Source organism: Pyrgilauda ruficollis, unplaced genomic scaffold (genome assembly GCF_017590135.1).
Source record: "Pyrgilauda ruficollis isolate IOZ18807 unplaced genomic scaffold, ASM1759013v1 scaffold24, whole genome shotgun sequence".
Lineage (NCBI taxonomy): Eukaryota > Metazoa > Chordata > Aves > Passeriformes > Passeridae > Pyrgilauda > Pyrgilauda ruficollis.
In genome coordinates, this window is record NW_024523648.1 from 18,328,400 (window position 1) to 18,345,636 (window position 17,237).

The 17,237-nt window shown below is 37.5% G+C and overlaps 1 protein-coding gene across 1 annotated transcript in view; it reads left to right on the forward strand.

Annotated features, from left to right (window-relative positions):
* RGS7 (regulator of G protein signaling 7) overlaps nt 1–17,237 on the forward strand; it is a 204,666-nt gene that overhangs the window by 139,475 nt on the left and 47,954 nt on the right. The window contains exon 5 of the mRNA XM_041469997.1: nt 9,815–9,921. Coding sequence (XP_041325931.1) covers nt 9,815–9,921 — 107 coding nt within the window. The remainder of the gene's footprint in view (nt 1–9,814; nt 9,922–17,237) is intronic.

A 17,237-nucleotide genomic window follows, 5' to 3' on the forward strand; every position in this document is an offset into this window, starting at 1 on the left:
TGTGTATGTGCATCCCAGATAACTGAATCTGATCACATAGGGAGTGGCATGCTATTCTTCAGAAAAGCCACCTCCACATTCTTTGTTATTACCCTTCCTGAGCTTTGATGGCACTTTTTCTTGATGTGTGTCTCAATGACACCAATTTACTTGTAAAGCTGTTAAATCCTCGTGGACTTTAAAAATCACAACACTCTTCCCACAGAAAAAAAAGTACATTATTTTCAGTATTTTATGCTCTCAGTTTGCTGGATGTATGAAAAATGTTATAAAGAGAATTGTTTTCTTTTTAGAATTGAGTGCAGTAAAAGAGGCAGTTATTTTTCTAGCTGTGGCTGCTGTGTGTTCTTTGTATTTTCTGAACTGCTTGGTCATAAGTGGGTGTTTTGTGATTATGATAGCAATGCATGACAAAGTTAGTGGTTGGTGCAATAGCAATTCATATCAAAACAGACTTAGAGACTAAAAAAAGTGTCATGATTCATCTTGACCAATAGTAATCACTGTGAGAGTCAGTACTACCTATTTCTTCCCTCACCCAACTTCACGACCTTCCTGCTAGCTGATGTCCCTCTGATTCAACAATATTATCTTCTGTACAAATGTTATCTTTCTGAACAAATATTTTGTGCACTGAAAATGCCTGCACTTATGTTTTGTATTTGCTGGACACGAATCCAAGTGGAGCATCAACCACACTAGTTATTCACACGCCCCACATCTGCCAAACCTTAAAGACAGGTGTCCTCCTTTCAAACCCCATCCCATATATAAAGCTGTCTGTGGCAGTGCCTATTGGTCATGTGCCTGGAATGTGCTTTTCTAAATGCTCCAGTGCTTGTGGTGTCCAAGCAGAGCTGACTGAGTGGGCAGTTGTGCCTTCCCTTGAGTGTGTCAAAGAAGGGAAGAAGCAATGGCGCTGTGCTGTGGCCAGGAAAGCACCGTGTCTGAGGGAACTGTGATGTAAAGTACCTTTCCTGGCTGATACTAACATGCACAAATTCTTGGGTGTCATGTGGAGAATGAATCACATGCTTCCGCACTGAACATTTGCAGCCAAACAATTTCATCACATATCTGTAGATTCAGCCACTGGGGGCAAGAAAAGTAGGAAGATCTGGTGTACTAGCAGTGACTGGCAAAGAGTATACAAAATACCCTGAAATAATAGCATAATAATTGTAATACTGAGCAGAAGTAGTCTATGCCCAGTATTTTGGGTCTTTTACAGATGCTTGAAACTGTGGAGCAAGATTTCATCTGAAGGAATTCTTGAAAGTAGTGTATTTGCAGTAATTGGAATTTTTGTAAAATTTTGGTTTTTGTCTTTAGCAGGTTTGCTCAGAAGGGTGCACTTTATATGACTTTAAATATTAGCTCAGAGTTTCACACTGGAGGAGGGAATGAGTGAAGTGTTCAGAAATATCTTACAGAGATAAGTTCAGAGAGTCATTAGGGAAAACAAGACACACAGATTTTGATTTCCTCTATTTTGCCTTAGAGAAGCATGGGAATCAAAGCTTAAACCAAAAAGTTGCAGTTTCAGAGGAAGACCCAGAAGGAAAAACAGGAAACCCATACTTCAAAGGAGTTTGGAATTCACCCTACTATCATTTTGATTTGAAGAGACAAGAGACATCAGTGATAGAAGAGCAAAAAGTCTGTAATTTCTACAAAACTGAAAATAGAAAAGATCAAAGAGTAGTAATAGTGAAAATAGAGGAGAAGTTTAATAAATGCTGACTTTCATTTGTACAGCACTAGATTCCACCAATGGAAGGCCCAATTGCTGGTGTGATATTGATAGGTACTTTAAAAAATTGAGGCTGGAGATGACAGGGAAACTATGAAGGCAATTCTAAACATTTTCAGGCCGCTTTTCATGACTGCATACTGGATGAACTGTGACAAAATCTAGTTACCAATTTGTGCCATGTTCGGTTTTGTCTGGTAATTAAGTCTACCTGTTGGTTACAGCTTGGATGGATTTCTTCCAGCCTCTGTAGCAGCGCGTTTCCAGTTTGTTAAACAAACACCACAAACAAATATTCCAGAGGTGAAGTTATAGCACTGCTCAATGCCAACACCTCACTCCTCATTTGCCTGTTTCTTGACACCTAATGTTGCAACTTCAAATTTTTTTTTCTTTTTATTTTTTGATCAACAAGAAAGCTTTGGTTATCACCTCAAGTCATTGCATTTTGACATCTCAGGCATCTGCTTTTCAAGATACAAATTTATTAAGAGAATAAAAGCAGACTTTAATAGGACATAGGAGTTAATATGTAGTGAGCTGAAATGCAGTGGGAAACAATCACATAAGAAAATTAACAGGTAATACTTAAAAAGTTATAAAATTGAGGGTTTGTACGTTTCTAGCTGGGAGATGCAGCTTCTTTTTCAAGGACTACTTTTTCCCCCCTCCAATGTGATAATTTCTTTTTTTTTTCCCTTTCCTGTGAGCGAATAAAGGTGTTTTGCTTTGTTTTTGTTTTGTTCTTTTCAGAAACTGTGGGCCAACTTCCCCTTTACTTCAGTCTTTGATGGTGACATATCTTCTGCTGATCTTATCTGGATAAAAGTTTTCAGATTTAGGTCAGTGCCCCCATTCACCCACATTCTGTGAGCACATAAGGCAAGTGTCCCTGTAGCAGAGTAATCAAGAAAATGTTCTTAATCAGGCATGAAAAGTAGGACATTGTGATTACGTAGATGATTATGACCAGATTTATTGCTAATACAGTATCTAAATCTTGCCAATGCAATATTTAAATACCAACTGTGTCATCCACTACAGTGGATTAGTATAATCAGGCTGTGGTCCTTCTTGTTGTGCCAGTAAGATGCCCCTACTTTTTAAACTTCTCGGACAAGCCTGGATGCAGCTGAGTCTACTTAGTCTCAGATTTGGTCAACATTTGATGTTTAAAGGCGTATAATATAAGGAGGTGCAGCTAGAAATGTACAGGTTTGCAGTCTTTGGCTTTGCAGAATTCACAACTACAAAGCAACAAAGCATAAATGTTGCTACTCCAGGATTTTATCTCTGCATTTGACTGGATTTAGTGCATTTTAGTCACCCATCCTAAAGTGTTCTTCACCTTTGGGCTGGATGTACTCTTCCAGAATCCCTGCTGGGGGGAGTTTCCACCCAGAAACTGTGTCCAGCCTTGGAAGACCAGTTTGCCAGTTGGACCAGTCTCCAGAAGCATTTTGCACCCTCTCGCAGGCTGATGTAGATGAAAGTCAGTCACAAGCATCTCATCTCCCCATTGCTGGAATACACTAATCATGTGAGCATCCAGAAATTCCCCCTGAAATACCCACCTGCTGTTCTTATCTTAGGGCAAACCACACTGCCCATCAGAGACAGGGGCAGAAAGGGGAGGATACAGGAAGACCCAGCTGTCTTTCATCACTGTCACAGTGCCTGTTTTGCTGCATATTTTTGCAAAGAAAGTAGTTGATGTTTCAGGTGTGCATCATTGTTCCTAGACTTGGGATGCGCCGCATGTTACACATCATCTCAGACTGTGAGGGTGGAAATTACCATTCCTTGGGCAGATGACGACTCATAGCCCATCTTTGATAGGTTTTCCTCCTTACCTGCTGAGTGATGCTCCTGCCAAAGCCTCTGCCCTATTGACGGCATCAGCAGACACTGTCTAGCACAAGAAAAATCCTACCTATTTAGTTAAGATGCTTTGTTGACAGATAATGTGGTTTGTGATTGTTATCTTGAAGTATGAATCTCGTTTTAATTGCGTTTGGGTAAATAGTGCCTCTTCCTTCACCACTGGGTTTATCCTCCTTGAAATGGCTCGCACCAATTGCTGCTCCCCTTACAAATTCAATTCTTCAGATGGGACAAAAGAGAGTGGTTTGCAGTGTTGTGGGCGTTCAAGAATGTTTCTATCTGGTTTATTTTCTCCTCTTTAAACACCAAAGTCAGGCCAAGACAGTGAGTCTCCCCTACGCTTTATGTCAGCATGAGAAGCAGGTTGTATTTTATTACCCTAATCCTTTGCAGCTTGTGTTCACACTGGCAATGAAATGACAGCAGGAGTGAGGTGAGAGTAAGTGATAAAGTCTTGGCATTAGACACTTACAATGAATGTGTGCTTGTGAAGTTCTGACTCATTAATTCTTTTTCCAGGCTGCTGTGTGGCTTAGCTGTGCACTTCAGTACTGTGATGGATTTTAGATTTGTCAAATAACCCAGAATACCAAACACTTTATTGTTTCATGGAAAGGGAGGTTTTAATTTGTTTGATATTTTTTGATCCTAAAAATATATGAGAATTGGGAAGTTTGGGGTTTTCACTGTTTTTTACATCATAAAGCAATTTTAAGGATGCAAAATGCACAAAGTCGTGTTCCTTGTAGGAAATCTTTCCACACAGAACATAAAACAGACTCCAGAAAAGGACTTTTGAAAGTGGAGCACAATTGGAAAATACTCTATTTTTCTTTCCTCACCCCCTCAGAGATTACTGCAAGGTGCTTCAGATGTTGCGAGACTATACCGGTGTGATAGCATAAAGTGTTTTATGGACTTCAGAGTAAAAATAAATATAGATACCACATCACAGATAGACCTGAGATGTGTAAGAAAAAAAAGAATTCACACTAATCAATGAAAAGATATCCTTTAAGGGGTTTCAAAGGACAGACACATCTTTATTCCAAAGAAGAACAAGGAATGTTCTTCCTTTAATTCCCTCCTGTGGACATATCATAAGAAACAACTTGTTCTGCCAATATCATACCCTGCAATTTAAGATGAACAAACTGTCAGCAATCCATGCAATACAGTAAGAATAAAACTGCACTATGTTTAAAAAGAAAATAAAGTCAAAACTCAGCCATTAGGGTATGTTTTTAATTCCTTTGTTTTTGTCAGATTACATTGTCCCAAAGCATTGAAAATATCTGACTCTTGTATAACAAAGTATATTGAAAGTGACTGACATTTAATATGTCAAGATCACTGTCTTGTAATGGCACAGCAGATGGTGGGCAATATTTTGTCTCACAGAAATGATTTCTAATCAATCTATGTACGTGTTGCTCACTTCACCCACTCAACTAAATAAAGTTCAACAGCAAAGTGAACCAAGGAATTTTTAGTTTTTTCTGAGCTTTTAGACCAGCAATATTTTACACATTAAGAATCAAATCTACACCCAAAGTAGTATTTTGATTTTATATAAAATATTTTGTATCCTGCTGAATTGCAACAGGCTCATAAAGATGCATTTCTGTCTTTCACCTGAGGAATTCTTCTTCCATTAGCTGTTGTTTCTCCCAACACTTTCCTGTTTATACCTATAAAAATTAAAACAGTGATTTGGGTAAATTTGTTTTTTGAATGTACCGCTCCACTTTTCCACAGTTTAATTACTAGGAAGTACCTGGAACCTTAAATCAGATAATTGATATCTTCAAAAGAAGGTGTCGAGTTGAGGAAGCCAAAAGTCTACTCCATTTTACTGCTTATACCTTCAGAAGCTTTGTCTTCCTCCGATTTTTTACAAGGCATCTTTGGCTGCAGTTTGTATTCCCTGTGTAGCAGCTGACTGCCATTTGAATTATGCCTTCTCAGCGAGGCTATCTGGGTGTGACTGCGGATTTTGTTTTTGCTCTGTGTTTTTTATACATAATGACTGAGGACTGCGAAATAATAGTTGTGTAGATATCACATTTCTGTGTGCATCTGTGTACACTTGCCATCTAAAAATCCAGGTTTTTTTTTTCTTTTCTTCTTCTTTTTTTCTTCTTTTCCAATTTTTTGGGTTTGTATTCTGTGGAAACCAAGGGTATGAGGAATATTTCTCTGTCTGCTCTGGGGTGCCCTGACCCCCAGGAGAGCACTAACTTTGACCTTCATTCATGGAGAACGTTTTTTAGACTTCAAGATAGATTAGAATCCACAAAAGTGTGAAATGGATTATAGAGAGTAGTGTAGGTGTATCACTTAGTGAGAAATTTAGGTTTTGGGTTTTTTAGTATGTTGTGGATGGAAACAAGATGGAGGGCACAGGGTGTTGTCCTGGGTTTCTTTTTCATGCTTCTTCTTCCTTCTTCTTCATGCCTTTGGGTGGCATTTTCTAGTTGGGCAGAAAAGTCCGCATTGTGGGCTCTTTGGGATCAGTTATTGGGTTAAAGGGGAAAATAATCTAGATGTCAGTTCTTAATTGGATAGTTTAGTCTTAAAAGACCTTGTAACAAGAGATTGTTAGCCATTTTGTGCCTTCTAATAAAAAGCTGCCGAACTTAAACTACCTGTTTTACTCATAAGAAGTAATAAACACTTGAGTCTGAACATGAACTACTGTCTCAAGTGTCTTCAATCCAGACCCAGAGAAACCGACAGTATTCTGAATACAAATAAACATTACTCTATCTACCTGGCAACCAGTATGTCTAAAAGCATTTCTTTCAGACTTCTTTTTTCATCTTATCTAATGTACTTCATAGATGTTTTTGATGTTCCCAACCTACATTTGCCATTTTTCCAGATGAAATGTGCTTCTTAAGTGAAGATCCTCTAACTTCATATGCAGGAATGAAGATATAGAAGCCGTCTGTATTTGAGTTCTAGGAATTTAGGCATGTCAGATTAGTCTGTTGCTGGCTTAATTTTCCTTTTCAAGCTCATGGGTTTGTTTCCTAAATACTACTGTTGTACTTCATTGGCTTCTTACAGTAGTTATTTCTCAGTCTGATTTCAGCAAATTGAGATGGATATCAAAGTGTTGCCTCTGTAATATACTGGGCAGCCTCTTGCTTGGAGATTAGAAACCTCCTGAGAGCTGAGTTTTCTTTCTGTGTTGTAGTTCCACTGCTGCTGCACAGAGAACATCGGTATTAGCCCTTTACCAGCCTGGTGTGAGACAGGAATACAAACTTGCGGATATTACTTACTGGGTATAATTTTGTAACACTCAAAGTGTGAGCTACAGTGGATCTTAGGTGAATACTAAAAGGGAATATTTATGCATTTATATTCTTGTAATTCTGAAACAAGCAGATGGATTGACAACCATTAAAAATGAAAATTAATTGTCTATTAGTTAAGGAGATAAAAAGAGAAGTTCATATGTCCATATTAAGGCTTAGTAGCTGAATGGAAAAGATACACCTTAACATTGAGTTAGTGTGAATTCCAGCTGAATGAAATTGCTTGAGGTAAGAGCATAATCACCTCACACCCCACACATAACTGGAGAAGAGATATAGGCTGCTAATTCAGACCTTAAATAACTGTAATTGACTTCTGAAGGAGGGTAGGTAACTATTTTTTCACAGGATGCTATTGTGACTCTCTACTTGCTTTTGTGAGTCAGTCAGTGAGAGAAATACAAACTCTTACTGCTACTGTATTCAGCCTTGCGTGGAGTATAGGCTGTTCTGGCAGGAACTTTCAAAAGTTTCTTCTCCAATTGTCTTCATCCGTTTTTAATCTTCTATATTCCACTTCTGCTTGACCCATCTAGTGTCACAGAGCTGTAATTCAATTCAAGCTGAGAGGGACCTCAGGAGAAATCTAGTCCAACTCCTTGCTCAAATCAGTGTAAACTGTAAAGTCAAACATGTTGCCCTGGACTTTATCTGTTCAGGTCTTGAAACCCTCCAAGGATACAGATTACACAGTGTGTCTGGGCAGCCACTCCTGCTGCTTGGCTGAAAGTCGGGACTATACCTGATTTGGTTTATTACCATTTTCTCTTGTATTTATTTCTTCATTTATTTAATTTATTTCCCTGCAAATCCATAAAGATTGTGGCTCCCTCATTTTGCAATTTCCTTTCAGGTATTGGAAAGGTACTTCTAGACACCTCCAAAACGTTTTTTTTCCAATCTGACAAAGCCCAACTCCTCCATCCTCTCCTTATAGGGTGCATTCTCCAGCCCTAGTGATCTTGGTGGACTACCGCTTGACTCACTCAAAGTTTGCTGATGTCTTTCTTGTAGGGCAATGGACACGTTAATCATAACTAGTCCAGATATGCTCTAAACATTGCTGGGTAAAGGAAATAATATGAGCTCCTTGTGATCTTGAAAAAGATTACAATTCAGAATCCAAGAATCAAATGAAAGAAATCTGGAGGCAATTTAGTGTAGGTTAAATCAAAAGAGAATGCACTCATCTTTGTCAGAGCTCCCTGGCAAGCCCTGTCACCCTTATCTGAGAAAGCCTTTCTCTAGAAAAGTCAGCAAATTTCTTCTTTGTTTTTCTCTCATTCCAGCAAGGTACATAATACATGCAAAAAAAAGAATTTTTTGAGTTGGTGATAAGTTATAGTGATAAGATACAAGGAGCAAAGAAAAGCTTAATAAAATTAAAAGGCACATGAACTCAAACAATAAAAAGAAATCTCAGTGACTGACACAATACAGAAAGCATTGATTCAAAATTTCTGATTCAAGGGATAATAAGATTTAGCAGCTTGAAATGAATGAATAACAACAATATATAAACTTTTTATAATTAGGACAAAGTTTGGATGGGGATTTGCAGACACCGCAGTCACAAGGAACAAAGCAACTCCCTTCCTTCTGTTAGAGAGATTTCTTGTAGGCTTGCAACTGGAAAAGTCTAAACATCATTGTGGAGTTTTACATCAGGCTGGAGAGCTCATTGTCAGAGAGGATGTGTTGTATTTCAGGTAATGGTTCTGGCTGGAGGGACAAGAATCAGTTTGGTAAACACAGAGATGACAAGAAATATTTGGTATCAAATAAACCCTGTAGGGTTATGTGCTCTCAGTTAAGTTCTATCCAGATCCCTTTTCTTGTTCCTTTCATGTTTGCTGGCTTTTGTCCCTCTGCTTCTCCTGTATCTCCTATGTGAGTCAATGTCTTCAGGTGAGCAAAGGGTGAAGGAGGGAATTTTTTGGGATGCTAACGAAATATGGGTAAATAAATAAGCCTTCTCACATTGAAAATAATAATGGGTGAAACATAAGTGAATGTCTCTTTCTGTGTTTGTCAGCAAGAACACAGGTGTCAGGACTCAAATTTCTTTCTGTGTGATGATGCTTGACTGCTGGTTGGGTGCTGCAGTGGTGTTTTGAAGAGTCAGGACAAGCCAAATCTGTGCTAGCATTACTGAAAGCCAAATTATAGGCAATAGGAAGAAATGAGCGCTTCTTAGAGGATGATATGAATCTGGGCATTATCCAGAGGGGTTGTGGTTTCTCACTCCTTTGAGTTATTCAAAAAACACTTGGACAAGGTCCTCAGCTAGTAGCTTAAGGTTTCTCTGCTTGATTGAGGGAGTTGGACAAGATGACCTTCACAAGTACCTTCCTACCTCAACTGTTCTAGGAACCAGTCATCCTTTGCTATTTTTCCAGTAATAAACTTTTGAGGAAATCTCTATCTTTTGCCATAGCTCTGATAAAGCTACTGAGAAAGATATCATGTAATTGGAATCAACTATTTTAACATGTAATCAGAAACTATTCTGAAGAAGAAAAGCAGGCTGCACCATCAAGGTAAAGGTGATAGCTGTTTTCAGCTTCAGAACAAGTGAGTGAACATTAAGGCTACCTTTTAATGTCAATATAAGTAGTGGAACTGCAGCTACAAGTGGGATATATAAAAGCTATTTGTTAAGGAAAGTGCAGTGTTCTTTTGGTTGCATCATTATATTACACCGAAAAAGACAGCTCTTTCATGATGGTAGGACTTAGAGAACAAAGTGGTTATCTGCAGGATATCAGGTGAGTCTTAACAACAAAACTAAACTGCTGAAAATATGTTATTTAACTTTTTAAGGTTATCGTTCCTTTTTTCCTTGAAACAGTTGAAGCTCTGCATTTGGGAACTCTGATGGCAGCACACGGCTATTTCTTTCCAATCTCCGACCATGTTCTAACACTGAAGGATGATGGCACCTTTTATCGATTCCAGGTAAGTATTTTCAATATGTTCTTGACTTGCACAAATGGAGGTTCAAAGACCTTACAGATAAGTTCATAGCAAATATAATCATACTTTGTTTCTTACATAACCTGGTAAAAAGTATAAATTCCCCTAAAAATAGCAAATTGTAGAAGGATTTTATTTATAATTTTTCAGCAAAGTGTTGATATGATGATGACTTTTGATATTTGGAATAAAAGTGTGATAATGCTGAGTGTGGAGCTATCTCTCATGAAATAAATTAATGTACTATTTTTGAAATATAGTAAACTATATTATATTATTGCCTCTTATTCCTAGTATAGTTTGAATTTAGAAAGGGGGAGATATTTTAAATATCAAGTCTATACCAGAAATCTGATAAATAACGGAGGTAATATTTATTTTTCTTCTTTTGTGAGAGTTTCTTTACTGGTAACTCAGTAGTATCACAGTAGTGTGTATTCTTCTAGCAAGTACAGAGACATTTTTATATTGATCTGTCAGTCCCATTGCATACTACAAACGGGCAGATGGTTCAGAACAAGTTGGAAGCATAAATATGTACATAAGTCTTTACCTACACTTGCATATATATTATTCAGAAACCCACATAGTTGTATTTCATTATATTATATTTCAAACTAAGACCCTGAGAGCAGAAGCGTTGTTTTTCTAATAATGGCTAGTGGGCTAGAATTTTGCAGAACAATATTGCTAATGACTTGAAACAAATATGTCTGCAAAGTACCAGATTATGGATTCAACTGAAATAATTCACTTTGTTTGTCATGTGCCGCTTTTGACAATGGTGGCTGTGTTCTGTATTGCTCTTTCTATTAGGTGGTGTTCCTGGTCTGTATCACCAACAGCTGCTCCCAGCTCTTGTTTAGATATTTATTGCTTTGAAATGATATGATGACTATCACTATGAAATTGAGTTTGTTAATTCTTCTCTGTTGCTTCTAACTCTATTAAATGCTCAGTAAAAAAACATCAGGTAGAACAACATGTATTGTCTTCAAGATATATAGGTCAAAACTTTGTCTTAAACATTGTTTAAATAAGAAGCCATCAAGAACAAAATAGTACTGAAATTGTGATCTTTTAAATGCAGAAGAAAACTGGTGATTGGAGACCAGTCATAGTTTCAAACATCGTATTATATTAATCTCTCTACAATATTTTCACCAATATTTTGGCTCAAGTCTCATAGACCCGTGTAAAGGAAGAGAAAGACTTTTAATATTTGTGTAAATCAAAATCTTAGCATGAATAGAATTAAATATGCACAGCACAGTCTGGCAATGAAGAGAGTTATCGCATACATGCAAACAATATTATCCAGTTTTCATATTTAGATCTTGTGAGTCAGACTGCAAAAAAGTTGTTCTTCAGCAGAACAGAAAGTTAGATGTGTACATGGGTAAAACTAAGAGCAAGCATTCCAAGCCTCCTCCCCTAGATCCACAGTTACCTTTGGTCCTGGAAAGACTATTTGAAAGAAAAGGGGTTTTTTAAGCTCATGAAGCTTCAATCCCCTCAGTGCTCAGTATAAAGAAGAGTGATGGCACATGGTTGAAGGGGCTTGCTGATGTCCTTATAAGGTAAGTGGAAAGGAATCCTGAAGTGGTTGAGGCTCCAGTTCTTGGCTTGGTGTCTGAATAAGCAGTGTCCAGAAGGACAAAATATACAAGGACTTAATTTTGTGGAGAATAGTACTTTCAGGAGTGCTAGTCATTGAATTCTGCACAGCTGCCTCCATCTCTAGCACAAGAAATAAGCACCTCTACTGGCATGACCGTCTGACTGAAGCAAAGTACAGACTAGAATTAGCTGCACCGTGGACCACTGAGAGTACTGCAGCTACCCTGCTGTGAGCTTTCCTCAGAGAGGTCCACAGCCCACATTTGGACACAAAGCTTCAGCAAGGGCTAGACTGTATAATCTTCTCAGTGTATTTGCATAAGTTAAGAATTTGGTACCTATTTGACAAGTGCATGTGAAATAAGGCGCTTTAATCAAGTGTTGCTCAGTCTGTATCTGCAGTGTTTGGCTTGTTTGCTGTTCTCTGGTACCTTTTTTGTGTTGCTATTCCTATGCGAAAATGTGACTTTGCTGTTGTGACAATGCAACTTCAGCTGTTAATATATAGGATGAGAAAAAAATCATAGTGGTGACATACTGCTAACTGGGGTTATAACAGCAAAATTTGTGTGCTTACATCTCCACGTTCCCACCAAAATAACCTGGTATAAAATCTGTTACTGAACTGCTAAATTAGAAGATGAAGAGAACATATTAAATGGGGAGGAAAGTTTGACTGCAAATGTGTGAATTTTACACTAGAATAGATGTTCATGTTCTCTGCACATAGTACCCTCTTAGTACTGGACAGGATTCACAATTTCTGGATATTTTGATAAAAAGAGAAAACCATGCACCTGCCAGCACTGAAAAGTTCAGAAGCCAGATCTGCAGAGAAATCTTTGCAATACAAAGACCTAACCTACAAAAACCAGACTAGCTATAGTAATGTTCTCCATGTGCTTGATGTTTTGTTCTCAAAAGGGTGACACATTCCCTCCTGAGTAAAATTATCTCTAGCTTGTTTTAAACCACCTTCTGTTGTATAGAAATAGCTAAAAGCAGTGCAGATTGAGCTTCATTTGGACAAATGCCCATTTATGGGCAAAAACTATTCTTTTCCAGTTATTACTCTGTTCCAGTTATTACCATCAGGAGGTAAGAGTATAGTTACATCTGCTTTTTTAAATAATATGAGATTAAAAAAAATTATGGATCATTCAGTGACCTACTCAGGTGTTAATTAGGTTCATTTCTGTGCTATCAATTTAATTCAAAGGAGATGAATATAAATATTAATTGCCTTATTAAGAGAGGAATTTTTTTATTAGGCTCCATAAGAAAAAGCAGAAACAGCTGCATTGCCTTTTCCTGGTAATTTAAACCTGTGACCAAAAAAGGAGCTCACCATCTTCCTCTACCTGAGAGCAAATAAATATGAGGGGCCCAAATAAGAAAAGAAAGCTGCATCTTGGGAAACATATCTTCCCTGGACCAGGTATTTCATTTATGTCCACACAAATGATAATATGTCCATCTTGAAGAGGAATGCCTGACTTGCCCTCTCAGCTGGTAAGCCTCTGTAATACCATCCCACAAAAAAAAAAAAAATGCTAATTTCCTCAACAAGCCCTGAATGCATAGTGTCTCCTGATGTTAATTGTGAAAAATAACATTTTCCAGTATGTTTTGGCTGTAAACAAACTCCTAGGATACCCAAGACTAGTGGTAGTCACACTCCCATTTTTAAATGAGATTAATTCATAATTTAACATTAATTAATTTTCTGAGATGAGGGTTAGGTTTTGCTGTTGTTTTGTACCTTTTATGATGAAAGGCAAAAATATCTGAGGAAAAGTATGAAAACAGGAACAGTTTCATGTGAAAGCAAGAGTGAAGACAGCAGCAAAATTCATGGACCTTGGAAAGACAAAGGTATGGACTTTGGTATCTTGTCCTGTTCTGCCACTGGGAATGCTTTCTTGACAAATGCATTTAACCACTCTGGTTTGTTTTCCCATTCCTAAAATTCAGGATAAAATTGTATAGCTATTACTGTAAGGATCTTGAAATATCTTTGTTGCAAAATAGTTTAGAGTGTGAAGTGTTATGGATACCTCATGTCTCAGGTGGAGTTACGTTGCTTTACACATCTCTTTGGGTCAGCCTTACTGAGCTAGCTTCTTCTTGGCTCATTCTGGACCAGCCTCTGGCCATTCTGAATTCTGAGTCTGTGGCTGAACATCACAGCTCTTCAGCCACTCTCCAGAGCTCTTCTGGATCACCTGCTGTGCCTTGAGGGAAGGATTTTATTTGAAGCCAGATTTTAGAAATGAAAAAGAAACAAGTCATATTATGCAGAATTTGGCAGATTTTTTTGGCAGTTGCAGGTGTGATAACTAATTCATTGTCTTTTCAGGTCAGGCTTGGTATATACAGGTTCTGTTAAGGTTTCTGAGGGAAAAAGATTTTAAATCTATATGTCTTCCTGACTCCCCCATCAGTGCCACTTTTGATTTTTTTTAACTCCTTAATCAGGCACACTTTGCCCCACACTGCTTTCCATGCTCATCCTCTTTTTGATTAGAAAAGAGGAGTCACAGAGCCAAAATCTTGTTTCCAGATTCCTCAACCTCTTTTTTAATTATACTGAGCTAACCATGGAGCACTACTTGCTTCCTGTATGGGATTGACAGTGCTAGACTAGCATTCTTACCCTTTTGCTTTACCAAGAAATAATTTTTGTGAAGTGCAATGAATATGAAACAGAATGCCAGTGAAATCTGCCATCCATCATGGAAAGCATTTGAGATTGTGCATAGCCACTTTTCAGCAGAGGCTTCATTTCTGCTGTTTATAAAGACTCCCTGGTGCCTGAGAGAAGAATAGCAGTAATATGCAAAGGTTTATAAGTGATTTGAATACTCGTCCCCCATCCAAGTAATTGGATTTTAAAAAATTTTGTGGAGTGGAACACAGCAGCTTCAGAGACAACTCTTTTCTTATTACTATCAACAAGGGGTAGCTGAAAGATGCTTAGTGATTTTCCTCCTTGGTTATACAGTTTAATGCATAGAAATTAATAATGTTTATAAAAGCTGATGGATAACACTGAGTTTTACAAGTGGTTATTTCATTAGCTCAGATATTGTTATTGATTAATTTTGAGGTAAAGCCAAAGCAGATCTATTTACTTTATCACATGGATTCCTTACAATGCATAGCAGCCACTGCTGATAGTTTGTTTATTGTGGAATATGTGCTATATTACAGGATTTTGTTTCATATGACTTTATTACAGCAGGATTATGGATTTATGTGGTTAGGTTTACCTGATGATATTAGTGTATAACTCAAGAGACCAGTATGTGTTTGTGTGTGCAAAACTAGTTTTCTGGTTAAAGGGCATGGAGGTCTTTGCAACGGTTTTGTTCTGGAGGCTTAAATGTATCTGGAATCACATTTGCAGTGCTAGGTAAGCCTTATTTCTCTAGCTCCTGACTTGTTCTGGCTGCTGATTCAAGTTACACCTACAATCAAACAAAGTGCCTCAAAAGCATACTAAAGCATACTGATAAAAACTGGCAGCATCATTTCTGCCTGGGCTGATAAACAGTGCTTGACTTTCCCATAGCCGCTCTACCACCCACCTTCCTTCAGCTGTAAGTGGGATGTCATGGCAAAATGACAAATGTTCCCTCTTTAATACTTCTTCATGATGAACTGCTTCATATTTCCTTCTGAGGAGAAGTAAAATTCTCAAGGATGATAATTCCTTCAAGTTTTCTACACTCATGGAAGACAACCAAACCACATCAGTATTTCATTATCTTCTCTTTGAAAATGGTGATGTTATGTAATGTATGTGTTAATAAATGTACATGCTATACCACATCCATAGCTCTCCTGGGTGAAATCTTCACTTATGAGCTTCTGCATCATGAAACCAGGAACACAGATTGTGTAATATTCATTCTATAGGAATATTCAACATTGCAAGGGATGCTATAATTATTCTACAGTGCATTTGGATATGTGATTTGTAACAAATAGTTGAACCAAGCTTTGTTTGCATAGTCCAGCAATTTAGAAGGTAATTTATGTGAGCAGAGCCTCCCTGCATTGCTGTGGAATATTTTTAATAGATCAGATGAGAACAGGCAGCTTTTTCCTTTGCACATGCCTCCTATTCTCATTCCTGACCTCATTCCATTAGGCCAGGGATCTTCTTATCAGACTCTTTTTATTTCCTAATCCTTCTGTGTTGAACAAGGCAAATCTTTTTCCTGTAGTCTTCATGGATAACCTCACCAGCAAATTCTTCTCAGAGATTGTTAAATATCTGGAGCGTGAAATTGTGTGGAGACTTTTGAAACAGAAATGGAAATGTAAACTCAGCACATGCATTATAGTCACGTGTTATGTGATTAAACTGTTTGATGTCTGTAATAAGGAACAAGGTAAACTTCAGATTAAGACCAGAATTTTATGACTGTTAAAACCAAGCAATTAGACAAGAAAATGTGGAATATTCCTTTGAAAAACATCAGTCATTTTAACTACATACATGTTTATTATTGGTGCTTTTTGTCCATACAGTCACAGTATTGCAAAAGTCAGGAAGCAGAAACTGATTTTTATATCAGGCTTTATTTTCAGCGTCCAGAATAATCAAAGATTTTTTTCTTGATGTTTTGGACTTACTTTCTGTTTAAATCTTTATCTGTACCTTATCCTATTTTTTGCCTGTTTTTAGGAGAGTTTTCCTTGTCTCTGCACGCATCAATGCTGTTTCCTGCTTTGAGAATGTATAATAGATATCTGCTCTTCGAATACAGCTTTATCAGCAGCGGTAGCTGCATTTGAGCACATATCTTAGGGTGATACCATAAGCCTTTACTTGCTGGTAACAAAGTAACATAGGACTTTTCCTTTGTCAAAATACATATCATCTAATGTTTATTTCTCCACTAGTAGGGGTTTTACACTGTCAGTGACCTAATTTTTGAAAAATCCAAACATTATTAACCTTTAGCTTTCAAAGATTGGAAACATGTAGTGTATTGCAACTGTTCAATCTAAAGAGTAGATGTAGAAACATTATAAAAGAGAAAATTTGAGATTTTACCTTTTCTGGAAATACACTTCTTCCCTTTGCTGTAATCTTCTGAAGCTCCTCTGCTTCATGTAATTTTTTAAAAAAATAACTGTCCATGTTTCAAAGGTTATTTTAATGAATATTTTTTCGGTGTATAAATTACCCTTCAGGTAATTGCACCCCTTTAAATATCATGCAGCTAATTCAGTACTTTTGATAACTCTCACCAGTTAGATAGTCATTGTTACAAAGTATTGTAGATAGAGGAGAAAGATAAATACCAGAGGAAGTATTTAATCAAAATATTTACACGTGTATATAAATCACAGTTCTGAGGAATCAGGAGTCATTTTTTATCTTGGTGAGGCTTTTTTTTTTTTTTTTTGCTTTTTTTGGAAATAAACACAGTTTACCCATGTGAAAACACAAGAAATCCTTAAGCTTTCTGTGCTGAATTTCATCAGCTTTCTAACCTGAACTGTCCGACCTCATAAAAACATTTCCCTCCCTGAATTTTTTTTGCCCTGTGCTTTGCCCTGTAGCCTTATCTCCATGTCCAAATTAATTTTGGGCATGTTCGCAGAGCTGATTGCAGGCAGAATTGAACTTTGTTCCCTCGGGGAGCCAGCTGGCTGGGGGC